Source organism: Adelges cooleyi, unplaced genomic scaffold (assembly GCF_023614345.1).
Source record: "Adelges cooleyi isolate 19-005CV unplaced genomic scaffold, UGA_ACOO_1.1 ACOO_flye_CR_arks_rails_tigmint_CR_PRNA_121, whole genome shotgun sequence".
Classification (NCBI taxonomy): domain Eukaryota; kingdom Metazoa; phylum Arthropoda; class Insecta; order Hemiptera; family Adelgidae; genus Adelges; species Adelges cooleyi.
In genome coordinates this window covers 263,992-289,480 of record NW_026095775.1, presented here as the reverse complement: position 1 = coordinate 289,480, position 25,489 = coordinate 263,992, and the positions used below count along the sequence as shown (strand labels likewise).

Here is a 25,489-nt window from a genome sequence, read left to right as displayed (position 1 = left end):
CGCGCGCGCCAAAAATACATTTCACACTATGCCTAACGCTATACCGACCAGTGGCGGTTCTGGCATTAAATTGTTGAGGAGGCAACAACTTTGTACCCTTATTGATAAAAAAAAGCGCAAAACCCCCCCCCAGACCTAAAATTTCTTCATACTGTAAGAGAAGACTTTTGCTTATTATCCTAGTTATTAGTTATAATCGCATTACCGGTCATCTATTAAAATAATTATCATTAAAATGTACGAACTTAAGATAAATGTATAATCATAAAAACATATGTAAATACAATTTACAAAAGATGAAATTATAATCGCAAACGATTTCCTGTATGGATGCTGCTTAATAAACACTATACTGTCATATACAGGATTCATTTTGAAAAAAAAATAAAGCTAATAAGTATAATAGTATATTAACTAATAACTTGAGAAAACTAAATAAAACGCCAAATAGTAAACCGGTATCAGAATTAAGTAAAAAATATAGTGATATCAAAATTCAAATTGGGACTGCTGATAAATAATTTAGTGATAATGGGAAATGGCGTTTTGTTGTTGGCAGTGTCGGTGCTATTGTACATGCTGAATGTCTATGTCCCATTTCTTCCCTAAGATAAGAACGATCATCGGTCAGTTGCCCACAAAGGCAATGTTTTTGTGTCGCCTCTCGCAGAGAATTGCGCATGCGCTATTCGTATTATTTTATGTATGTGTGTGTGTGTATGTTGTGAACACAACAACATAACGTGAGACATTAGCGGCAGCCGCCTCCGCCGGCTGCCCTTATGCCACGTGAGTAACAACAGGCAGCGGCCGGCGGACGGCGGCCGTTGCTTTCAGACGGTCACCGCTGATACGGAGAGACGTTATTTCAAATTCTTAAATTTTTTTTTTCGCTTTCAAAAATTATTGTTCATGTACATTTTTTCCAATATTTTCGATTGAAAATATTTAATGTAAACCAAAATATCTCATCATAATAACAATATTAAGTACATAGTTTCCTCAATTTTCAAGGGAGGCACCGCCTCCCCGGGAAAACCGCCACTGATACCGACCCGTTCATCGTCTACCGCCACCGCCTATTCTTTTACCCGCTTTTTTTTTTTTAAATATAAATAATACTTCAATAAAAACGGTCGTTGGGAATTTTCAACATTAATCTAAAAATGTAAGTAACAACATTCTCGGGGGGATACCCACGACCGTCGATAATAATAAAACTGTTGTATTAATTTTATCAACAGCGCGGCGCCCGCTGTAAGGTCGATAGAGAAATAATTGTAACGCATGTAGTGGCCCTGAAAAGGGCCGTTTTAAAGAGGATTTGTAGAGTATTGAGACGATTAAGCACGTTCTCCGCGAATACGGCGAGCCAACTGGATGTCCTTGGGCATGATGGTAACACGCTTGGCGTGGATAGCGCACAAGTTGGTGTCTTCGAACAGACCGACCAAGTACGCTTCGCTGGCTTCTTGCAGAGCCATGACGGCCGAGCTCTGGAAACGCAAGTCGGTCTTGAAGTCTTGGGCGATCTCACGGACCAAACGTTGGAACGGCAATTTGCGGATCAACAGCTCGGTGCTCTTCTGGTAACGACGGATTTCACGGAGAGCCACGGTACCGGGACGGTAACGATGGGGTTTCTTCACTCCTCCGGTCGCCGGTGCGCTCTTGCGGGCGGCTTTGGTGGCCAACTGCTTCCTGGGAGCCTTGCCTCCGGTAGATTTGCGGGCGGTTTGCTTGGTACGGGCCATGTCGGTAGTTCGTAGACTGTCTGTGAAAACTCGAAACGGTCGAATATGTCTCCGCACACCGAATGAGCTCGTATATATACAAATTCGGATCGTAGGCGCGAGTTCTCATTGGTCGACGGAACGGCCTGCCGGAATAGAGGGAGATCTCGCGATACCGCGCCGTGATTGGTCCGCGCGACGGCCCGATCATATAAATACGGCGCGAAAACGTTGTCCGGGCATCATTCGATTTGTTTCTTCAGTCTACCGCAGCTCTCCGAACGACAATCAGCAACAATGACCGGACGCGGCAAAGGAGGAAAAGGTTTGGGAAAAGGAGGCGCCAAACGTCATCGTAAAGTGCTCCGGGACAACATCCAAGGAATCACCAAGCCGGCCATTCGTCGGTTAGCCCGCCGCGGTGGTGTCAAACGTATCTCCGGCCTGATCTACGAAGAGACCCGCGGAGTGTTGAAGGTGTTCCTGGAAAACGTAATCCGCGACGCCGTCACCTACACCGAGCACGCCAAGAGGAAGACCGTCACCGCCATGGACGTGGTCTACGCTCTGAAACGCCAAGGCCGCACTCTGTACGGATTCGGAGGTTAATTCCCGACGACCGTTCGCTTTGCACCCTACCTACTGTTCTTTAAAACGGCCCTTTTCAGGGCCACCATTTTATATTATTACAATTATTCATTAACGTTTATGTCATTTAATGCAATTCGCAGTCGGCTACATGAGTACGCTAATATAATAGTGTGTGTCATGTGACTGGATGCGCAAAATAGTTATATTATGAAGTATACCGTATAAACTAACAAAACGTTATAGCGTATTGCCATTATAATAATATAAATACACACGAGTAGTTTTAACGGTATACATTTGTAATTGTTCAAATTAATATTTTTTATAGTACATACAGACTATTATGTTCTCTGTAACATACATGCTAGTTGACATAAAAAAATAAAACAAACTAAATGTATAATTTATTATAAAAAAATATAACATACTAATTGTATATTTGTATATTACACAATTAGTAGAATCGCACGTGGGTAATATACGATTTTTATAACTATAGCCCATTGGTAAAATAGACATATATGATATAGTACTAATTTATTATCACAATAATATAATATTGCAAGTCATTGATCTAAATCTATTATATCTATTAATATCGATGACATTATTATTGAAGAGACAATATTTCGATATTAACCAATGATGTTATCATTGTAGTGCCGGCTGATGTTGTAGCTAAATAGCAAACTGGAATGTTGGAAAAAAAAAATTATTTATTTATATTATACTTGAATATTATTTCCAGTTTGAGTTATAGTCATATTTTATAAATTGTTATTGACCTAAAGAAAAAATTAAAGTAGATTTGCTGAAATTCCAAGTTACAGTTGTTTGAATTACTTATATTTTCTAAGGCTTGACAAAATAATACAACGCCACACATCATTTATGTCGAAAACAACAAGAGTGTTGTAAAAATAGTTAATATTTGGTGGCCCTGAAAAGGGCCGTTTTAATATGTATAAATACGGCGACGACGTTCTTAAGCTTTCTTTTCGGTCTTCTTGGGCAAAAGGACGGCTTGGATGTTGGGCAGCACACCACCTTGGGCAATGGTGACGCCGGACAACAGTTTGTTCAACTCCTCGTCGTTCCTGATGGCCAACTGTAAATGTCTGGGGATGATACGGGTCTTCTTGTTGTCACGGGCGGCGTTACCGGCCAACTCCAACACTTCAGCGGCCAAGTACTCCATGACGGCGGCCAGGTACACGGGAGCGCCGGCACCGACGCGCTCGGCGTAGTTGCCCTTCCTCAACAGACGATGGATACGACCGACCGGGAACTGGAGTCCGGCACGGGACGACCGGGTCTTCGATTTGCCGCTCTTTGCTTTTCCTCCTTTGCCGCGTCCGCTCATGATGCTCGATTGTAGATTGTCGTGTAGTGAAACGAGAGAAAATCCAGACGATACTGATGATCGGAACAGGCCAAAATCGGTATTTATACACTTTTAAGACGTAAATGCGTCTGTATGTTGGCCTACGTTTGAAAATAACGACGACGAAAAACCACACTTTGTAGACATAAACGTTCAATGCAAAGTGTTGTTTATACTCGTCGTGTTTTTCTTTGATGCTTAGACGTTGACGATGAAAAAACGGCACATTGTAGGGTTCGCTTTTAAACACAAAGTGTTAATCTTACTCGTCGTTTTTTCGTCGACTCTTACAAATCGTACTCGATAAACGAAGTCGCGACGCGTAATAAATATGAGCGTAAACGATTTTCGAACCATCATTCGTCCACCAGCTACCGGCCAACTATTTCGACGACCCGCAAACCGTGTACAACCGCAGTCACTATGGCACCAGGAGGTAAATCCGCAGGCAAGGCCATGAAGAAGTCCGGCAAGGCGCAGAAAAACATCACCAAGTCCGACAAGAAGCGCAAGCCGAAGAGGAAAGAATCGTACGGTATTTACATCTACAAGGTGTTGAAACAAGTGCACCCCGACACCGGCGTTTCCTCCAAGGCTATGAGCATCATGAACAGCTTCGTCAACGACATTTTCGAACGCATCGCCGCCGAATCCAGCCGTCTGGCCCACTACAACAAGCGTTCGACCATCACCAGCCGGGAGATCCAGACCGCCGTCCGTCTCCTGTTGCCCGGTGAATTGGCCAAGCACGCCGTCAGTGAAGGCACCAAGGCCGTGACCAAGTACACCAGTTCCAAATAAGCATTTCGATATTAGTCGCGCGCTATATCCACTTAAAACGGCCCTTTTCAGGGCCACCAAATTATTATTCTGATACACGTTATTATATAATAATATTATTATTATTCGTAGTGTATCCTATTTAAGTTATTAATATCTGGGGTTTTTAATTTTTATTGACAATATCACCGACCGGACGACCGCCGTGTGTGTTATCGTCTTTTGTATCATTATATTACGTTTGTCGTCGGTTAGTACTACGACGTGTATTTTATTTGTACATTCGGCGAATTTTTTCACATTACATTACTAAAAATATAAATTCACTACACAAATTAGAAAAAAACGGGAAAACAATATTAGCTATAGATAACACTTAAATTAGCTATATATGTATATAACAGCTTTATTAACTAAAATAAAATACAACAGTGATCTGCTCACTCGAGTTAATTGCATAACGACACAGTTTACTGGCAGAGTATAATATTATTGCATTTGAATATATTATATTTTTAGGGCCCGGGACTTGTACCGAATGGTCTGAAAAATAGATCTGACTGCAGTATAGTTCTTAAAGACCAACGTATTTTAGCAAATAAGCAATTAAACGTAGGCCAAACAATCAAAACAAAACTATACAAAATTGTCTACACAGTAAAAATGTCAATAATGTTTATCATTTAAGGCCGCCCAAATTACTTTGTCGGGGGCACTCTCCCGTAATAGACCGTTTTATTACCAGGAGGGTATTGTCGCGCGCATTATTGTTTTTACGAATATTATAATTGTGTGTGTGTTTATTAACTTTTGAGTTACTTTTCTTTTACTTAATTTAAAAGTGTTACCTTTTCTCCCGTCGGTTTTAAGTGTGTGTGTGTGTGTTTAACGGTTCGTGTACCAAAGTGCGTATACGACACTGACAAGTTACAATTTTTAATTACATTTTAAAGAATCGAACATTTTTTTTTTTTTTGTATATTTTGGGATTTTTTTATTCTTGGGCAGGTGGGTACTCAAATGTTTTATTATTTTCGATAATTGCGTCATATTTTAAAATTTTGTTTATTTAAAAGTGTTAAATTTATTTTTTATAAAAACTATTTTTATTTAAGTTTTGCGGTTACAACTAGTATGAACATAATATTTAAAAAATACAAGTTATATTTAAAAATAAGTAGAAAATAAATTTCGAGTGCATATTTGGGGTTTTATTGAACAATTTACAGATAGGTACAATATAAAAAAAGCGATTATGAAGTACGTTTGTATGTGAGTATGTATGCATGTATGTATGTATGTATGGATGGTGTGTACGTCAACAGATATTGCTTTTAGAATTGATCGATATCGAGACGGTTTTTCGTGTACAGTTTATCATATACGACTATAGTACACAAGTATTTGAATTTGAATACAAATTTACAATGAAATACAAATGAATACAACGACGTGGGTCGTTCATTCAGCTCGTTTGTTTTTGTCCTGTTATCTATATCTCGCGTGTGCCGTTTAACGCACAGCGCAGCGGCCGCGTCTGTTGTTATTTTCCGTTTTTAATCAGTCAGGTGAATTTGTAATATTTCATAATTATTGTTATTTTGATATATTTAAAGTTTTGTTGTGGGCATACAGCCATACTTGTAATTATAAGTCAATTAGGGTTTAGGGCTGGCCAGACAGTCTTAAGTATTGTCAAATCAATTAAATGTTATTATCTGCAATAGTCAATCATTTTCCTAAATATACATACAACAATAAACGTATTTACCCATGTTGTAGTCGTTTTAACTTTTTCATTCCATTTCACAATCACTATTACTTACTGTAGTTTGTATTACTATAATCTATAAAATATCGGTACGAGACACCGCGCGACACGCTTGTTGTGTATATTGTATTATATAAATATTTGGTGGTCCTGAAAAGGACCGTTTTAAGGGTTTAAGAGAGTGTTTTTAACAAATTACGCCTTCTTTTTGGGCGCAGCCGTCTTCTTGACTGCCACCTTCTTCGCCTTGGGTGCCTTGGCTTTGGTGGCCGGCGCTTTCTTAGCCTTGGCCGGAGACTTTTTCGGTTTCGCGGCTTTGGGTTTAGGCGCTGCGGCTACCTTTTTCACCTTCTTGGCGGCGGGCTCGCCGGATTTCGGTTTCTTGGCACCGGTGCTCTTCCTCTTCTTGGCCGCTCCGGGCGCCTTGGACACCGCCGCTTTCTTGGCGATCGGCTTCTTTTTCGGCGCTACCTTCTTCTCTTTTTTGACTTCGGCGGCCAATTTGAAATGGCCCGACGCTCCGTTGCCCTTGGTCTGGACCAGCTTGCCGCTGGCGACGGCCGACTTTAGGAATTTGCGGATGAAAGGCGCTAGCTTGGCAGCGTCCACTTTGTAGTTGGCGGCCAAATATTTCTTGATAGCCGGCAACGACGATCCTTTTTTCTCCTTCAGTTCCTTGACGGCTGCGATCACCATCACGGCCGTGGTAGGATGAGCCGGTGCGGCTTTCTTCGCCTTGGGAGCGGCGGACTTCTTTTTCGGCGACTTGGCCTGGGCCGGCGACGAGGCGGCTGGTGCTGGTGCGGCGACTGCGGTGTCGGTCATGGTGAAGCGGTTTGAAAATAGACTCTGGTACTCTGGCAAAATGAACAGGAACGGTGTGTATAACTCGAGTTTGGCCGTCACACCGTCTATATACTCGTCGCCATACCGACTAGTAAACGCTTACGGAATCGAATTTTCCGTTTTGACGTGATCCCGTTCCGTTTTATCTCGTTTTTTCCGCTCGAAAATCACTCAACGGCGATAAATCTCGTTCTCCTTAAAGCCAACGTTATAGCAAATCCGTCGGTCGGTCGAGTTTTCACTTAAAATCGACGGCCGACGTGCCGCAGGAGGTTGTTCCGACCAGTCCGACTATTCAACGATACACCTCTTTCGAGGTCGATTAGGACTCGTTAATTTCGAGTTAAACTAAAAAATCTTTTCGATTCGCAATCTGCACGTGTATTGAAAAATTATCGCGTGGGCTCTAAGAGTCTGCGGTATGAAGAGACCGAAGGGGGCGGTGTCGAATTCGGGTCGTTAGTAGTTTTACGTGTCGCGTAGTTATCATCAAAACTCTATGCGATATTTTGACGGCGGCAACACCGACCGAATCGACTTAAGATTACACCGAAAATAGTAAAAACAATTTAAATTGTCATTGTAAAAATATATAACCTATTCGGCTATTAAAGCTGTCCCGATTTCTATTAAAAACAAGACTGCCAAACGCTCGACTCTATTTTAATTAAATCGTTAACCGATTCGAACGAGTAAACCGTCGCGATTATGACGTCTTTACATTTGTTTAAATTTATTTTATATATTTTTGAAAGTCCAAGACTGATTTACTACGTTTGCTCAATAGTAGTATTGTTAAATATCTAGACTCGCCCGTGATCGTCGAGGCAGCACAATGTATGAACAACGAGTAGCCCGTTTACAAAACCGATTACGTTTCAAAAAATTAATATCGGTGTTTTTATTTTTAAGTTTTATGATAACGTTTTGGTTTATTTTGTCTTGAAATAAATTTCCATAACCCATTTTTTACCTGATAAACATATACTTTATGTGTAGGCCCATTCCCAAAAGTTATTGTCTGCAGTAATTGCCATGAGGCATGTAATATTGGACCGTTTGTCAAATAAAAACGTATTATCAACATAACGGGTATCACATAGGTATTACATATTGTATTTTAATATTAAAGTCGGAAACGATTATTTCTCATTTTATTAAACGAAAATGCTAATTTATTATTGTAAAATTAAAAGTACAAAATTTATTTTATGAATAAAATCGTGTTTTTTTTTTTACTCCAGAAATAATCTACTCGAATCAAAAACTTTTCGTTTACTCACGTTCGAGTGCCTTATTAATTTTTCATTTTAAACGTGGTTGGAAAACTGATTTAACAAAAAAACAATTGCAATTTGTAGGTAAAGACCGTTTGTTTTGGACATTTTATTAAACGGGTTTTTTCATATTTACCCAAAATTTCAAAAAAAGTTGACTTTTATAGTTAATTGTACATAGGCTATTCGATACACAAAATACAAACACCAGCCGAACAATGGCCATTTCACATTAGCAAGTGATATATTATTATTTATTATATTTAATTATTATATATTAATTATATAAAGTAATTTATTATATTATTTAGTTTTCAGTTTTCACAAACGTATAGAACCTATTGGTATCGTCACTGTCCGTGTATTTTAAATCCAGTGCCGCGGAAACGTGTGGAGCCCATATCTACCTACTTTCAGATAACATAGTTTTAAACGACGCGCCACAATCTACGGGGTTTTTTATTATTTTTTTTTTTAATAACGCGTTCATCCCTCCCGTCGGACAAACCGGATAGAAAATAATAATTCCTTTACACACCGCGTTCTACAACCTAACAAACTCATATCGACTATAACGCGGCCGCCGCCGCCGACTACTTCCCGCGCGCGCCAAAAATACATTTCACACTATGCCTAACGCTATACCGACCAGTGGCGGTTCTGGCATTAAATTGTTGAGGAGGCAACAACTTTGTACCCTTATTGATAAAAAAAAGCGCAAAACCCCCCCCCAGACCTAAAATTTCTTCATACTGTAAGAGAAGACTTTTGCTTATTATCCTAGTTATTAGTTATAATCGCATTACCGGTCATCTATTAAAATAATTATCATTAAAATGTACGAACTTAAGATAAATGTATAATCATAAAAACATATGTAAATACAATTTACAAAAGATGAAATTATAATCGCAAACGATTTCCTGTATGGATGCTGCTTAATAAACACTATACTGTCATATACAGGATTCATTTTGAAAAAAAAATAAAGCTAATAAGTATAATAGTATATTAACTAATAACTTGAGAAAACTAAATAAAACGCCAAATAGTAAACCGGTATCAGAATTAAGTAAAAAATATAGTGATATCAAAATTCAAATTGGGACTGCTGATAAATAATTTAGTGATAATGGGAAATGGCGTTTTGTTGTTGGCAGTGTCGGTGCTATTGTACATGCTGAATGTCTATGTCCCATTTCTTCCCTAAGATAAGAACGATCATCGGTCAGTTGCCCACAAAGGCAATGTTTTTGTGTCGCCTCTCGCAGAGAATTGCGCATGCGCTATTCGTATTATTTTATGTATGTGTGTGTGTGTATGTTGTGAACACAACAACATAACGTGAGACATTAGCGGCAGCCGCCTCCGCCGGCTGCCCTTATGCCACGTGAGTAACAACAGGCAGCGGCCGGCGGACGGCGGCCGTTGCTTTCAGACGGTCACCGCTGATACGGAGAGACGTTATTTCAAATTCTTAAATTTTTTTTTTCGCTTTCAAAAATTATTGTTCATGTACATTTTTTCCAATATTTTCGATTGAAAATATTTAATGTAAACCAAAATATCTCATCATAATAACAATATTAAGTACATAGTTTCCTCAATTTTCAAGGGAGGCACCGCCTCCCCGGGAAAACCGCCACTGATACCGACCCGTTCATCGTCTACCGCCACCGCCTATTCTTTTACCCGCTTTTTTTTTTTTAAATATAAATAATACTTCAATAAAAACGGTCGTTGGGAATTTTCAACATTAATCTAAAAATGTAAGTAACAACATTCTCGGGGGGATACCCACGACCGTCGATAATAATAAAACTGTTGTATTAATTTTATCAACAGCGCGGCGCCCGCTGTAAGGTCGATAGAGAAATAATTGTAACGCATGTAGTGGCCCTGAAAAGGGCCGTTTTAAAGAGGATTTGTAGAGTATTGAGACGATTAAGCACGTTCTCCGCGAATACGGCGAGCCAACTGGATGTCCTTGGGCATGATGGTAACACGCTTGGCGTGGATAGCGCACAAGTTGGTGTCTTCGAACAGACCGACCAAGTACGCTTCGCTGGCTTCTTGCAGAGCCATGACGGCCGAGCTCTGGAAACGCAAGTCGGTCTTGAAGTCTTGGGCGATCTCACGGACCAAACGTTGGAACGGCAATTTGCGGATCAACAGCTCGGTGCTCTTCTGGTAACGACGGATTTCACGGAGAGCCACGGTACCGGGACGGTAACGATGGGGTTTCTTCACTCCTCCGGTCGCCGGTGCGCTCTTGCGGGCGGCTTTGGTGGCCAACTGCTTCCTGGGAGCCTTGCCTCCGGTAGATTTGCGGGCGGTTTGCTTGGTACGGGCCATGTCGGTAGTTCGTAGACTGTCTGTGAAAACTCGAAACGGTCGAATATGTCTCCGCACACCGAATGAGCTCGTATATATACAAATTCGGATCGTAGGCGCGAGTTCTCATTGGTCGACGGAACGGCCTGCCGGAATAGAGGGAGATCTCGCGATACCGCGCCGTGATTGGTCCGCGCGACGGCCCGATCATATAAATACGGCGCGAAAACGTTGTCCGGGCATCATTCGATTTGTTTCTTCAGTCTACCGCAGCTCTCCGAACGACAATCAGCAACAATGACCGGACGCGGCAAAGGAGGAAAAGGTTTGGGAAAAGGAGGCGCCAAACGTCATCGTAAAGTGCTCCGGGACAACATCCAAGGAATCACCAAGCCGGCCATTCGTCGGTTAGCCCGCCGCGGTGGTGTCAAACGTATCTCCGGCCTGATCTACGAAGAGACCCGCGGAGTGTTGAAGGTGTTCCTGGAAAACGTAATCCGCGACGCCGTCACCTACACCGAGCACGCCAAGAGGAAGACCGTCACCGCCATGGACGTGGTCTACGCTCTGAAACGCCAAGGCCGCACTCTGTACGGATTCGGAGGTTAATTCCCGACGACCGTTCGCTTTGCACCCTACCTACTGTTCTTTAAAACGGCCCTTTTCAGGGCCACCATTTTATATTATTACAATTATTCATTAACGTTTATGTCATTTAATGCAATTCGCAGTCGGCTACATGAGTACGCTAATATAATAGTGTGTGTCATGTGACTGGATGCGCAAAATAGTTATATTATGAAGTATACCGTATAAACTAACAAAACGTTATAGCGTATTGCCATTATAATAATATAAATACACACGAGTAGTTTTAACGGTATACATTTGTAATTGTTCAAATTAATATTTTTTATAGTACATACAGACTATTATGTTCTCTGTAACATACATGCTAGTTGACATAAAAAAATAAAACAAACTAAATGTATAATTTATTATAAAAAAATATAACATACTAATTGTATATTTGTATATTACACAATTAGTAGAATCGCACGTGGGTAATATACGATTTTTATAACTATAGCCCATTGGTAAAATAGACATATATGATATAGTACTAATTTATTATCACAATAATATAATATTGCAAGTCATTGATCTAAATCTATTATATCTATTAATATCGATGACATTATTATTGAAGAGACAATATTTCGATATTAACCAATGATGTTATCATTGTAGTGCCGGCTGATGTTGTAGCTAAATAGCAAACTGGAATGTTGGAAAAAAAAAATTATTTATTTATATTATACTTGAATATTATTTCCAGTTTGAGTTATAGTCATATTTTATAAATTGTTATTGACCTAAAGAAAAAATTAAAGTAGATTTGCTGAAATTCCAAGTTACAGTTGTTTGAATTACTTATATTTTCTAAGGCTTGACAAAATAATACAACGCCACACATCATTTATGTCGAAAACAACAAGAGTGTTGTAAAAATAGTTAATATTTGGTGGCCCTGAAAAGGGCCGTTTTAATATGTATAAATACGGCGACGACGTTCTTAAGCTTTCTTTTCGGTCTTCTTGGGCAAAAGGACGGCTTGGATGTTGGGCAGCACACCACCTTGGGCAATGGTGACGCCGGACAACAGTTTGTTCAACTCCTCGTCGTTCCTGATGGCCAACTGTAAATGTCTGGGGATGATACGGGTCTTCTTGTTGTCACGGGCGGCGTTACCGGCCAACTCCAACACTTCAGCGGCCAAGTACTCCATGACGGCGGCCAGGTACACGGGAGCGCCGGCACCGACGCGCTCGGCGTAGTTGCCCTTCCTCAACAGACGATGGATACGACCGACCGGGAACTGGAGTCCGGCACGGGACGACCGGGTCTTCGATTTGCCGCTCTTTGCTTTTCCTCCTTTGCCGCGTCCGCTCATGATGCTCGATTGTAGATTGTCGTGTAGTGAAACGAGAGAAAATCCAGACGATACTGATGATCGGAACAGGCCAAAATCGGTATTTATACACTTTTAAGACGTAAATGCGTCTGTATGTTGGCCTACGTTTGAAAATAACGACGACGAAAAACCACACTTTGTAGACATAAACGTTCAATGCAAAGTGTTGTTTATACTCGTCGTGTTTTTCTTTGATGCTTAGACGTTGACGATGAAAAAACGGCACATTGTAGGGTTCGCTTTTAAACACAAAGTGTTAATCTTACTCGTCGTTTTTTCGTCGACTCTTACAAATCGTACTCGATAAACGAAGTCGCGACGCGTAATAAATATGAGCGTAAACGATTTTCGAACCATCATTCGTCCACCAGCTACCGGCCAACTATTTCGACGACCCGCAAACCGTGTACAACCGCAGTCACTATGGCACCAGGAGGTAAATCCGCAGGCAAGGCCATGAAGAAGTCCGGCAAGGCGCAGAAAAACATCACCAAGTCCGACAAGAAGCGCAAGCCGAAGAGGAAAGAATCGTACGGTATTTACATCTACAAGGTGTTGAAACAAGTGCACCCCGACACCGGCGTTTCCTCCAAGGCTATGAGCATCATGAACAGCTTCGTCAACGACATTTTCGAACGCATCGCCGCCGAATCCAGCCGTCTGGCCCACTACAACAAGCGTTCGACCATCACCAGCCGGGAGATCCAGACCGCCGTCCGTCTCCTGTTGCCCGGTGAATTGGCCAAGCACGCCGTCAGTGAAGGCACCAAGGCCGTGACCAAGTACACCAGTTCCAAATAAGCATTTCGATATTAGTCGCGCGCTATATCCACTTAAAACGGCCCTTTTCAGGGCCACCAAATTATTATTCTGATACACGTTATTATATAATAATATTATTATTATTCGTAGTGTATCCTATTTAAGTTATTAATATCTGGGGTTTTTAATTTTTATTGACAATATCACCGACCGGACGACCGCCGTGTGTGTTATCGTCTTTTGTATCATTATATTACGTTTGTCGTCGGTTAGTACTACGACGTGTATTTTATTTGTACATTCGGCGAATTTTTTCACATTACATTACTAAAAATATAAATTCACTACACAAATTAGAAAAAAACGGGAAAACAATATTAGCTATAGATAACACTTAAATTAGCTATATATGTATATAACAGCTTTATTAACTAAAATAAAATACAACAGTGATCTGCTCACTCGAGTTAATTGCATAACGACACAGTTTACTGGCAGAGTATAATATTATTGCATTTGAATATATTATATTTTTAGGGCCCGGGACTTGTACCGAATGGTCTGAAAAATAGATCTGACTGCAGTATAGTTCTTAAAGACCAACGTATTTTAGCAAATAAGCAATTAAACGTAGGCCAAACAATCAAAACAAAACTATACAAAATTGTCTACACAGTAAAAATGTCAATAATGTTTATCATTTAAGGCCGCCCAAATTACTTTGTCGGGGGCACTCTCCCGTAATAGACCGTTTTATTACCAGGAGGGTATTGTCGCGCGCATTATTGTTTTTACGAATATTATAATTGTGTGTGTGTTTATTAACTTTTGAGTTACTTTTCTTTTACTTAATTTAAAAGTGTTACCTTTTCTCCCGTCGGTTTTAAGTGTGTGTGTGTGTGTTTAACGGTTCGTGTACCAAAGTGCGTATACGACACTGACAAGTTACAATTTTTAATTACATTTTAAAGAATCGAACATTTTTTTTTTTTTTGTATATTTTGGGATTTTTTTATTCTTGGGCAGGTGGGTACTCAAATGTTTTATTATTTTCGATAATTGCGTCATATTTTAAAATTTTGTTTATTTAAAAGTGTTAAATTTATTTTTTATAAAAACTATTTTTATTTAAGTTTTGCGGTTACAACTAGTATGAACATAATATTTAAAAAATACAAGTTATATTTAAAAATAAGTAGAAAATAAATTTCGAGTGCATATTTGGGGTTTTATTGAACAATTTACAGATAGGTACAATATAAAAAAAGCGATTATGAAGTACGTTTGTATGTGAGTATGTATGCATGTATGTATGTATGTATGGATGGTGTGTACGTCAACAGATATTGCTTTTAGAATTGATCGATATCGAGACGGTTTTTCGTGTACAGTTTATCATATACGACTATAGTACACAAGTATTTGAATTTGAATACAAATTTACAATGAAATACAAATGAATACAACGACGTGGGTCGTTCATTCAGCTCGTTTGTTTTTGTCCTGTTATCTATATCTCGCGTGTGCCGTTTAACGCACAGCGCAGCGGCCGCGTCTGTTGTTATTTTCCGTTTTTAATCAGTCAGGTGAATTTGTAATATTTCATAATTATTGTTATTTTGATATATTTAAAGTTTTGTTGTGGGCATACAGCCATACTTGTAATTATAAGTCAATTAGGGTTTAGGGCTGGCCAGACAGTCTTAAGTATTGTCAAATCAATTAAATGTTATTATCTGCAATAGTCAATCATTTTCCTAAATATACATACAACAATAAACGTATTTACCCATGTTGTAGTCGTTTTAACTTTTTCATTCCATTTCACAATCACTATTACTTACTGTAGTTTGTATTACTATAATCTATAAAATATCGGTACGAGACACCGCGCGACACGCTTGTTGTGTATATTGTATTATATAAATATTTGGTGGTCCTGAAAAGGACCGTTTTAAGGGTTTAAGAGAGTGTTTTTAACAAATTACGCCTTCTTTTTGGGCGCAGCCGTCTTCTTGACTGCCACCTTCTTCGCCTTGGGTGCCTTGGCTTTGGTGGCCGGCGCTTTCTTAGCCTTGGCCGGAGACTTTTTCGGTTTCGCGGCTTTGGGTTTAGGCGCTGCGGCTACCTTTTTCACCTTCTTGGCGGCGGGCTCGCCGGATTTCGGTTTCTTGGCACCGGTGCTCTTCCTCTTCTTGGCCGCTCCGGGCGCCTTGGACACCGCCGCTTTCTTGGCGATCGGCTTCTTTTTCGGCGCTACCTTCTTCTCTTTTTTGACTTCGGCGGCCAATTTGAAATGGCCCGACGCTCCGTTGCCCTTGGTCTGGACCAGCTTGCCGCTGGCGACGGCCGACTTTAGGAATTTGCGGATGAAAGGCGCTAGCTTGGCAGCGTCCACTTTGTAGTTGGCGGCCAAATATTTCTTGATAGCCGGCAACGACGATCCTTTTTTCTCCTTCAGTTCCTTGACGGCTGCGATCACCATCACGGCCGTGGTAGGATGAGCCGGTGCGGCTTTCTTCGCCTTGGGAGCGGCGGACTTCTTTTTCGGCGACTTGGCCTGGGCCGGCGACGAGGCGGCTGGTGCTGGTGCGGCGACTGCGGTGTCGGTCATGGTGAAGCGGTTTGAAAATAGACTCTGGTACTCTGGCAAAATGAACAGGAACGGTGTGTATAACTCGAGTTTGGCCGTCACACCGTCTATATACTCGTCGCCATACCGACTAGTAAACGCTTACGGAATCGAATTTTCCGTTTTGACGTGATCCCGTTCCGTTTTATCTCGTTTTTTCCGCTCGAAAATCACTCAACGGCGATAAATCTCGTTCTCCTTAAAGCCAACGTTATAGCAAATCCGTCGGTCGGTCGAGTTTTCACTTAAAATCGACGGCCGACGTGCCGCAGGAGGTTGTTCCGACCAGTCCGACTATTCAACGATACACCTCTTTCGAGGTCGATTAGGACTCGTTAATTTCGAGTTAAACTAAAAAATCTTTTCGATTCGCAATCTGCACGTGTATTGAAAAATTATCGCGTGGGCTCTAAGAGTCTGCGGTATGAAGAGACCGAAGGGGGCGGTGTCGAATTCGGGTCGTTAGTAGTTTTACGTGTCGCGTAGTTATCATCAAAACTCTATGCGATATTTTGACGGCGGCAACACCGACCGAATCGACTTAAGATTACACCGAAAATAGTAAAAACAATTTAAATTGTCATTGTAAAAATATATAACCTATTCGGCTATTAAAGCTGTCCCGATTTCTATTAAAAACAAGACTGCCAAACGCTCGACTCTATTTTAATTAAATCGTTAACCGATTCGAACGAGTAAACCGTCGCGATTATGACGTCTTTACATTTGTTTAAATTTATTTTATATATTTTTGAAAGTCCAAGACTGATTTACTACGTTTGCTCAATAGTAGTATTGTTAAATATCTAGACTCGCCCGTGATCGTCGAGGCAGCACAATGTATGAACAACGAGTAGCCCGTTTACAAAACCGATTACGTTTCAAAAAATTAATATCGGTGTTTTTATTTTTAAGTTTTATGATAACGTTTTGGTTTATTTTGTCTTGAAATAAATTTCCATAACCCATTTTTTACCTGATAAACATATACTTTATGTGTAGGCCCATTCCCAAAAGTTATTGTCTGCAGTAATTGCCATGAGGCATGTAATATTGGACCGTTTGTCAAATAAAAACGTATTATCAACATAACGGGTATCACATAGGTATTACATATTGTATTTTAATATTAAAGTCGGAAACGATTATTTCTCATTTTATTAAACGAAAATGCTAATTTATTATTGTAAAATTAAAAGTACAAAATTTATTTTATGAATAAAATCGTGTTTTTTTTTTTACTCCAGAAATAATCTACTCGAATCAAAAACTTTTCGTTTACTCACGTTCGAGTGCCTTATTAATTTTTCATTTTAAACGTGGTTGGAAAACTGATTTAACAAAAAAACAATTGCAATTTGTAGGTAAAGACCGTTTGTTTTGGACATTTTATTAAACGGGTTTTTTCATATTTACCCAAAATTTCAAAAAAAGTTGACTTTTATAGTTAATTGTACATAGGCTATTCGATACACAAAATACAAACACCAGCCGAACAATGGCCATTTCACATTAGCAAGTGATATATTATTATTTATTATATTTAATTATTATATATTAATTATATAAAGTAATTTATTATATTATTTAGTTTTCAGTTTTCACAAACGTATAGAACCTATTGGTATCGTCACTGTCCGTGTATTTTAAATCCAGTGCCGCGGAAACGTGTGGAGCCCATATCTACCTACTTTCAGATAACATAGTTTTAAACGACGCGCCACAATCTACGGGGTTTTTTATTATTTTTTTTTTTAATAACGCGTTCATCCCTCCCGTCGGACAAACCGGATAGAAAATAATAATTCCTTTACACACCGCGTTCTACAACCTAACAAACTCATATCGACTATAACGCGGCCGCCGCCGCCGACTACTTCCCGCGCGCGCCAAAAATACATTTCACACTATGCCTAACGCTATACCGACCAGTGGCGGTTCTGGCATTAAATTGTTGAGGAGGCAACAACTTTGTACCCTTATTGATAAAAAAAAGCGCAAAACCCCCCCCCAGACCTAAAATTTCTTCATACTGTAAGAGAAGACTTTTGCTTATTATCCTAGTTATTAGTTATAATCGCATTACCGGTCATCTATTAAAATAATTATCATTAAAATGTACGAACTTAAGATAAATGTATAATCATAAAAACATATGTAAATACAATTTACAAAAGATGAAATTATAATCGCAAACGATTTCCTGTATGGATGCTGCTTAATAAACACTATACTGTCATATACAGGATTCATTTTGAAAAAAAAATAAAGCTAATAAGTATAATAGTATATTAACTAATAACTTGAGAAAACTAAATAAAACGCCAAATAGTAAACCGGTATCAGAATTAAGTAAAAAATATAGTGATATCAAAATTCAAATTGGGACTGCTGATAAATAATTTAGTGATAATGGGAAATGGCGTTTTGTTGTTGGCAGTGTCGGTGCTATTGTACATGCTGAATGTCTATGTCCCATTTCTTCCCTAAGATAAGAACGATCATCGGTCAGTTGCCCACAAAGGCAATGTTTTTGTGTCGCCTCTCGCAGAGAATTGCGCATGCGCTATTCGTATTATTTTATGTATGTGTGTGTGTGTATGTTGTGAACACAACAACATAACGTGAGACATTAGCGGCAGCCGCCTCCGCCGGCTGCCCTTATGCCACGTGAGTAACAACAGGCAGCGGCCGGCGGACGGCGGCCGTTGCTTTCAGACGGTCACCGCTGATACGGAGAGACGTTATTTCAAATTCTTAAATTTTTTTTTTCGCTTTCAAAAATTATTGTTCATGTACATTTTTTCCAATATTTTCGATTGAAAATATTTAATGTAAACCAAAATATCTCATCATAATAACAATATTAAGTACATAGTTTCCTCAATTTTCAAGGGAGGCACCGCCTCCCCGGGAAAACCGCCACTGATACCGACCCGTTCATCGTCTACCGCCACCGCCTATTCTTTTACCCGCTTTTTTTTTTTTAAATATAAATAATACTTCAATAAAAACGGTCGTTGGGAATTTTCAACATTAATCTAAAAATGTAAGTAACAACATTCTCGGGGGGATACCCACGACCGTCGATAATAATAAAACTGTTGTATTAATTTTATCAACAGCGCGGCGCCCGCTGTAAGGTCGATAGAGAAATAATTGTAACGCATGTAGTGGCCCTGAAAAGGGCCGTTTTAAAGAGGATTTGTAGAGTATTGAGACGATTAAGCACGTTCTCCGCGAATACGGCGAGCCAACTGGATGTCCTTGGGCATGATGGTAACACGCTTGGCGTGGATAGCGCACAAGTTGGTGTCTTCGAACAGACCGACCAAGTACGCTTCGCTGGCTTCTTGCAGAGCCATGACGGCCGAGCTCTGGAAACGCAAGTCGGTCTTGAAGTCTTGGGCGATCTCACGGACCAAACGTTGGAACGGCAATTTGCGGATCAACAGCTCGGTGCTCTTCTGGTAACGACGGATTTCACGGAGAGCCACGGTACCGGGACGGTAACGATGGGGTTTCTTCACTCCTCCGGTCGCCGGTGCGCTCTTGCGGGCGGCTTTGGTGGCCAACTGCTTCCTGGGAGCCTTGCCTCCGGTAGATTTGCGGGCGGTTTGCTTGGTACGGGCCATGTCGGTAGTTCGTAGACTGTCTGTGAAAACTCGAAACGGTCGAATATGTCTCCGCACACCGAATGAGCTCGTATATATACAAATTCGGATCGTAGGCGCGAGTTCTCATTGGTCGACGGAACGGCCTGCCGGAATAGAGGGAGATCTCGCGATACCGCGCCGTGATTGGTCCGCGCGACGGCCCGATCATATAAATACGGCGCGAAAACGTTGTCCGGGCATCATTCGATTTGTTTCTTCAGTCTACCGCAGCTCTCCGAACGACAATCAGCAACAATGACCGGACGCGGCAAAGGAGGAAAAGGTTTGGGAAAAGGAGGCGCCAAACGTCATCGTAAAGTGCTCCGGGACAACATCCAAGGAATCACCAAGCCGGCCATTCGTCGGTTAGCCCGCCGCGGTGGTGTCAAACGTATCTCCGGCCTGATCTACGAAGAGACCCGCGGAGTGTTGAAGGTGTTCCTGGAAAACGTAATCCGCGACGCCGTCACCTACACCGAGCACGCCAAGAGGAAGACCGTCACCGCCATGGACGTGGTCTACGCTCTGAAACGCCAAGGCCGCACTCTGTACGGATTCGGAGGTTAATTCCCGACGACCGTTCGCTTTGCACCCTACCTACTGTTCTTTAAAACGGCCCTTTTCAGGGCCACCATTTTATATTATTACAATTATTCATTAACGTTTATGTCATTTAATGCAATTCGCAGTCGGCTACATGAGTACGCTAATATAATAGTGTGTGTCATGTGACTGGATGCGCAAAATAGTTATATTATGAAGTATACCGTATAAACTAACAAAACGTTATAGCGTATTGCCATTATAATAATATAAATACACACGAGTAGTTTTAACGGTATACATTTGTAATTGTTCAAATTAATATTTTTTATAGTACATACAGACTATTATGTTCTCTGTAACATACATGCTAGTTGACATAAAAAAATAAAACAAACTAAATGTATAATTTATTATAAAAAAATATAACATACTAATTGTATATTTGTATATTACACAATTAGTAGAATCGCACGTGGGTAATATACGATTTTTATAACTATAGCCCATTGGTAAAATAGACATATATGATATAGTACTAATTTATTATCACAATAATATAATATTGCAAGTCATTGATCTAAATCTATTATATCTATTAATATCGATGACATTATTATTGAAGAGACAATATTTCGATATTAACCAATGATGTTATCATTGTAGTGCCGGCTGATGTTGTAGCTAAATAGCAAACTGGAATGTTGGAAAAAAAAAATTATTTATTTATATTATACTTGAATATTATTTCCAGTTTGAGTTATAGTCATATTTTATAAATTGTTATTGACCTAAAGAAAAAATTAAAGTAGATTTGCTGAAATTCCAAGTTACAGTTGTTTGAATTACTTATATTTTCTAAGGCTTGACAAAATAATACAACGCCACACATCATTTATGTCGAAAACAACAAGAGTGTTGTAAAAATAGTTAATATTTGGTGGCCCTGAAAAGGGCCGTTTTAATATGTATAAATACGGCGACGACGTTCTTAAGCTTTCTTTTCGGTCTTCTTGGGCAAAAGGACGGCTTGGATGTTGGGCAGCACACCACCTTGGGCAATGGTGACGCCGGACAACAGTTTGTTCAACTCCTCGTCGTTCCTGATGGCCAACTGTAAATGTCTGGGGATGATACGGGTCTTCTTGTTGTCACGGGCGGCGTTACCGGCCAACTCCAACACTTCAGCGGCCAAGTACTCCATGACGGCGGCCAGGTACACGGGAGCGCCGGCACCGACGCGCTCGGCGTAGTTGCCCTTCCTCAACAGACGATGGATACGACCGACCGGGAACTGGAGTCCGGCACGGGACGACCGGGTCTTCGATTTGCCGCTCTTTGCTTTTCCTCCTTTGCCGCGTCCGCTCATGATGCTCGATTGTAGATTGTCGTGTAGTGAAACGAGAGAAAATCCAGACGATACTGATGATCGGAACAGGCCAAAATCGGTATTTATACACTTTTAAGACGTAAATGCGTCTGTATGTTGGCCTACGTTTGAAAATAACGACGACGAAAAACCACACTTTGTAGACATAAACGTTCAATGCAAAGTGTTGTTTATACTCGTCGTGTTTTTCTTTGATGCTTAGACGTTGACGATGAAAAAACGGCACATTGTAGGGTTCGCTTTTAAACACAAAGTGTTAATCTTACTCGTCGTTTTTTCGTCGACTCTTACAAATCGTACTCGATAAACGAAGTCGCGACGCGTAATAAATATGAGCGTAAACGATTTTCGAACCATCATTCGTCCACCAGCTACCGGCCAACTATTTCGACGACCCGCAAACCGTGTACAACCGCAGTCACTATGGCACCAGGAGGTAAATCCGCAGGCAAGGCCATGAAGAAGTCCGGCAAGGCGCAGAAAAACATCACCAAGTCCGACAAGAAGCGCAAGCCGAAGAGGAAAGAATCGTACGGTATTTACATCTACAAGGTGTTGAAACAAGTGCACCCCGACACCGGCGTTTCCTCCAAGGCTATGAGCATCATGAACAGCTTCGTCAACGACATTTTCGAACGCATCGCCGCCGAATCCAGCCGTCTGGCCCACTACAACAAGCGTTCGACCATCACCAGCCGGGAGATCCAGACCGCCGTCCGTCTCCTGTTGCCCGGTGAATTGGCCAAGCACGCCGTCAGTGAAGGCACCAAGGCCGTGACCAAGTACACCAGTTCCAAATAAGCATTTCGATATTAGTCGCGCGCTATATCCACTTAAAACGGCCCTTTTCAGGGCCACCAAATTATTATTCTGATACACGTTATTATATAATAATATTATTATTATTCGTAGTGTATCCTATTTAAGTTATTAATATCTGGGGTTTTTAATTTTTATTGACAATATCACCGACCGGACGACCGCCGTGTGTGTTATCGTCTTTTGTATCATTATATTACGTTTGTCGTCGGTTAGTACTACGACGTGTATTTTATTTGTACATTCGGCGAATTTTTTCACATTACATTACTAAAAATATAAATTCACTACACAAATTAGAAAAAAACGGGAAAACAATATTAGCTATAGATAACACTTAAATTAGCTATATATGTATATAACAGCTTTATTAACTAAAATAAAATACAACAGTGATCTGCTCACTCGAGTTAATTGCATAACGACACAGTTTACTGGCAGAGTATAATATTATTGCATTTGAATATATTATATTTTTAGGGCCCGGGACTTGTACCGAATGGTCTGAAAAATAGATCTGACTGCAGTATAGTTCTTAAAGACCAACGTATTTTAGCAAATAAGCAATTAAACGTAGGCCAAACAATCAAAACAAAACTATACAAAATTGTCTACACAGTAAAAATGTCAATAATGTTTATCATTTAAGGCCGCCCAAATTACTTTGTCGGGGGCACTCTCCCGTAATAGACCGTTTTATTACCAGGAGGGTATTGTCGCGCGCATTATTGTTTTTACGAATATTATAATTGTGTGTGTGTTTATTAACTTTTGAGTTACTTTTCTTTTACTTAATTTAAAAGTGTTACCTTTTCTCCCGTCGGTTTTAAGTGTGTGTGTGTGTGTTTAACGGTTCGTGTACCAAAGTGCGTATACGACACTGACAAGTTACAATTTTTAATTACATTTTAAAGAATCGAACATTTTTTTTTTTTTGTATATTTTGGGATTTTTTTATTCTTGGGCAGGTGGGTACTCAAATGTTTTATTATTTTCGATAATTGCGTCATATTTTAAAATTTTGTTTATTTAAAAGTGTTAAATTTATTTTTTATAAAAACTATTTTTATTTAAGTTTTGCGGTTACAACTAGTATGAACATAATATTTAAAAAATACAAGTTATATTTAAAAATAAGTAGAAAATAAATTTCGAGTGCATATTTGGGGTTTTATTGAACAATTTACAGATAGGTACAATATAAAAAAAGCGATTATGAAGTACGTTTGTATGTGAGTATGTATGCATGTATGTATGTATGTATGGATGGTGTGTACGTCAACAGATATTGCTTTTAGAATTGATCGATATCGAGACGGTTTTTCGTGTACAGTTTATCATATACGACTATAGTACACAAGTATTTGAATTTGAATACAAATTTACAATGAAATACAAATGAATACAACGACGTGGGTCGTTCATTCAGCTCGTTTGTTTTTGTCCTGTTATCTATATCTCGCGTGTGCCGTTTAACGCACAGCGCAGCGGCCGCGTCTGTTGTTATTTTCCGTTTTTAATCAGTCAGGTGAATTTGTAATATTTCATAATTATTGTTATTTTGATATATTTAAAGTTTTGTTGTGGGCATACAGCCATACTTGTAATTATAAGTCAATTAGGGTTTAGGGCTGGCCAGACAGTCTTAAGTATTGTCAAATCAATTAAATGTTATTATCTGCAATAGTCAATCATTTTCCTAAATATACATACAACAATAAACGTATTTACCCATGTTGTAGTCGTTTTAACTTTTTCATTCCATTTCACAATCACTATTACTTACTGTAGTTTGTATTACTATAATCTATAAAATATCGGTACGAGACACCGCGCGACACGCTTGTTGTGTATATTGTATTATATAAATATTTGGTGGTCCTGAAAAGGACCGTTTTAAGGGTTTAAGAGAGTGTTTTTAACAAATTACGCCTTCTTTTTGGGCGCAGCCGTCTTCTTGACTGCCACCTTCTTCGCCTTGGGTGCCTTGGCTTTGGTGGCCGGCGCTTTCTTAGCCTTGGCCGGAGACTTTTTCGGTTTCGCGGCTTTGGGTTTAGGCGCTGCGGCTACCTTTTTCACCTTCTTGGCGGCGGGCTCGCCGGATTTCGGTTTCTTGGCACCGGTGCTCTTCCTCTTCTTGGCCGCTCCGGGCGCCTTGGACACCGCCGCTTTCTTGGCGATCGGCTTCTTTTTCGGCGCTACCTTCTTCTCTTTTTTGACTTCGGCGGCCAATTTGAAATGGCCCGACGCTCCGTTGCCCTTGGTCTGGACCAGCTTGCCGCTGGCGACGGCCGACTTTAGGAATTTGCGGATGAAAGGCGCTAGCTTGGCAGCGTCCACTTTGTAGTTGGCGGCCAAATATTTCTTGATAGCCGGCAACGACGATCCTTTTTTCTCCTTCAGTTCCTTGACGGCTGCGATCACCATCACGGCCGTGGTAGGATGAGCCGGTGCGGCTTTCTTCGCCTTGGGAGCGGCGGACTTCTTTTTCGGCGACTTGGCCTGGGCCGGCGACGAGGCGGCTGGTGCTGGTGCGGCGACTGCGGTGTCGGTCATGGTGAAGCGGTTTGAAAATAGACTCTGGTACTCTGGCAAAATGAACAGGAACGGTGTGTATAACTCGAGTTTGGCCGTCACACCGTCTATATACTCGTCGCCATACCGACTAGTAAACGCTTACGGAATCGAATTTTCCGTTTTGACGTGATCCCGTTCCGTTTTATCTCGTTTTTTCCGCTCGAAAATCACTCAACGGCGATAAATCTCGTTCTCCTTAAAGCCAACGTTATAGCAAATCCGTCGGTCGGTCGAGTTTTCACTTAAAATCGACGGCCGACGTGCCGCAGGAGGTTGTTCCGACCAGTCCGACTATTCAACGATACACCTCTTTCGAGGTCGATTAGGACTCGTTAATTTCGAGTTAAACTAAAAAATCTTTTCGATTCGCAATCTGCACGTGTATTGAAAAATTATCGCGTGGGCTCTAAGAGTCTGCG

General features: G+C 40.4%; 15 protein-coding genes across 15 annotated transcripts; 6 read left to right on the top strand and 9 right to left on the bottom strand.

The window, feature by feature from the left end:
* Nucleotides 1-1,343: 1,343 nt before the first annotated feature.
* LOC126847837 (histone H3) lies at nucleotides 1,344-1,754 on the bottom strand. The gene has a single exon (XM_050588239.1). It carries the CDS (start codon nucleotides 1,752-1,754, stop codon nucleotides 1,344-1,346), a length of 411 nt encoding a protein of 136 aa, XP_050444196.1.
* Nucleotides 1,755-2,030: 276 nt separating this feature from the next.
* LOC126847836 (histone H4) lies at nucleotides 2,031-2,342 on the top strand. Its single transcript, XM_050588238.1, has one exon. It carries the CDS (start codon nucleotides 2,031-2,033, stop codon nucleotides 2,340-2,342), a length of 312 nt encoding a protein of 103 aa, XP_050444195.1.
* Nucleotides 2,343-3,309: 967 nt separating this feature from the next.
* On the bottom strand, nucleotides 3,310-3,687 carry LOC126847835 (histone H2A). Its single transcript, XM_050588237.1, has one exon. It carries the CDS (start codon nucleotides 3,685-3,687, stop codon nucleotides 3,310-3,312), a length of 378 nt encoding a protein of 125 aa, XP_050444194.1.
* A 444-nt stretch (nucleotides 3,688-4,131) lies between these two features.
* LOC126847834 (histone H2B) lies at nucleotides 4,132-4,509 on the top strand. The gene has a single exon (XM_050588236.1). It carries the CDS (start codon nucleotides 4,132-4,134, stop codon nucleotides 4,507-4,509), a length of 378 nt encoding a protein of 125 aa, XP_050444193.1.
* A 1,945-nt stretch (nucleotides 4,510-6,454) lies between these two features.
* Nucleotides 6,455-7,084, bottom strand: LOC126847833 (histone H1-like). Its single transcript, XM_050588235.1, has one exon. It carries the CDS (start codon nucleotides 7,082-7,084, stop codon nucleotides 6,455-6,457), a length of 630 nt encoding a protein of 209 aa, XP_050444192.1.
* Nucleotides 7,085-10,326: 3,242 nt separating this feature from the next.
* On the bottom strand, nucleotides 10,327-10,737 carry LOC126847832 (histone H3). The gene has a single exon (XM_050588234.1). The coding sequence runs from the start codon at nucleotides 10,735-10,737 to the stop codon at nucleotides 10,327-10,329; it is 411 nt and encodes a 136-aa protein (XP_050444191.1).
* Nucleotides 10,738-11,013: 276 nt separating this feature from the next.
* Nucleotides 11,014-11,325, top strand: LOC126847831 (histone H4). The gene has a single exon (XM_050588233.1). The coding sequence runs from the start codon at nucleotides 11,014-11,016 to the stop codon at nucleotides 11,323-11,325; it is 312 nt and encodes a 103-aa protein (XP_050444190.1).
* Nucleotides 11,326-12,292: 967 nt separating this feature from the next.
* On the bottom strand, nucleotides 12,293-12,670 carry LOC126847830 (histone H2A). The gene has a single exon (XM_050588231.1). The coding sequence runs from the start codon at nucleotides 12,668-12,670 to the stop codon at nucleotides 12,293-12,295; it is 378 nt and encodes a 125-aa protein (XP_050444188.1).
* A 444-nt stretch (nucleotides 12,671-13,114) lies between these two features.
* LOC126847829 (histone H2B) lies at nucleotides 13,115-13,492 on the top strand. Its single transcript, XM_050588230.1, has one exon. The coding sequence runs from the start codon at nucleotides 13,115-13,117 to the stop codon at nucleotides 13,490-13,492; it is 378 nt and encodes a 125-aa protein (XP_050444187.1).
* Nucleotides 13,493-15,393: 1,901 nt separating this feature from the next.
* Nucleotides 15,394-16,108, bottom strand: LOC126847843 (histone H1-like). Its single transcript, XM_050588246.1, has one exon. It carries the CDS (start codon nucleotides 16,065-16,067, stop codon nucleotides 15,438-15,440), a length of 630 nt encoding a protein of 209 aa, XP_050444203.1. The 5' UTR covers nucleotides 16,068-16,108; the 3' UTR covers nucleotides 15,394-15,437.
* Nucleotides 16,109-19,309: 3,201 nt separating this feature from the next.
* LOC126847828 (histone H3) lies at nucleotides 19,310-19,720 on the bottom strand. The gene has a single exon (XM_050588229.1). It carries the CDS (start codon nucleotides 19,718-19,720, stop codon nucleotides 19,310-19,312), a length of 411 nt encoding a protein of 136 aa, XP_050444186.1.
* A 276-nt stretch (nucleotides 19,721-19,996) lies between these two features.
* On the top strand, nucleotides 19,997-20,308 carry LOC126847827 (histone H4). The gene has a single exon (XM_050588228.1). The coding sequence runs from the start codon at nucleotides 19,997-19,999 to the stop codon at nucleotides 20,306-20,308; it is 312 nt and encodes a 103-aa protein (XP_050444185.1).
* A 967-nt stretch (nucleotides 20,309-21,275) lies between these two features.
* Nucleotides 21,276-21,653, bottom strand: LOC126847826 (histone H2A). Its single transcript, XM_050588227.1, has one exon. It carries the CDS (start codon nucleotides 21,651-21,653, stop codon nucleotides 21,276-21,278), a length of 378 nt encoding a protein of 125 aa, XP_050444184.1.
* Nucleotides 21,654-22,097: 444 nt separating this feature from the next.
* Nucleotides 22,098-22,475, top strand: LOC126847825 (histone H2B). Its single transcript, XM_050588226.1, has one exon. It carries the CDS (start codon nucleotides 22,098-22,100, stop codon nucleotides 22,473-22,475), a length of 378 nt encoding a protein of 125 aa, XP_050444183.1.
* Nucleotides 22,476-24,375: 1,900 nt separating this feature from the next.
* Nucleotides 24,376-25,090, bottom strand: LOC126847853 (histone H1-like). Its single transcript, XM_050588255.1, has one exon. The coding sequence runs from the start codon at nucleotides 25,047-25,049 to the stop codon at nucleotides 24,420-24,422; it is 630 nt and encodes a 209-aa protein (XP_050444212.1). The 5' UTR covers nucleotides 25,050-25,090; the 3' UTR covers nucleotides 24,376-24,419.
* Nucleotides 25,091-25,489: the final 399 nt, after the last annotated feature.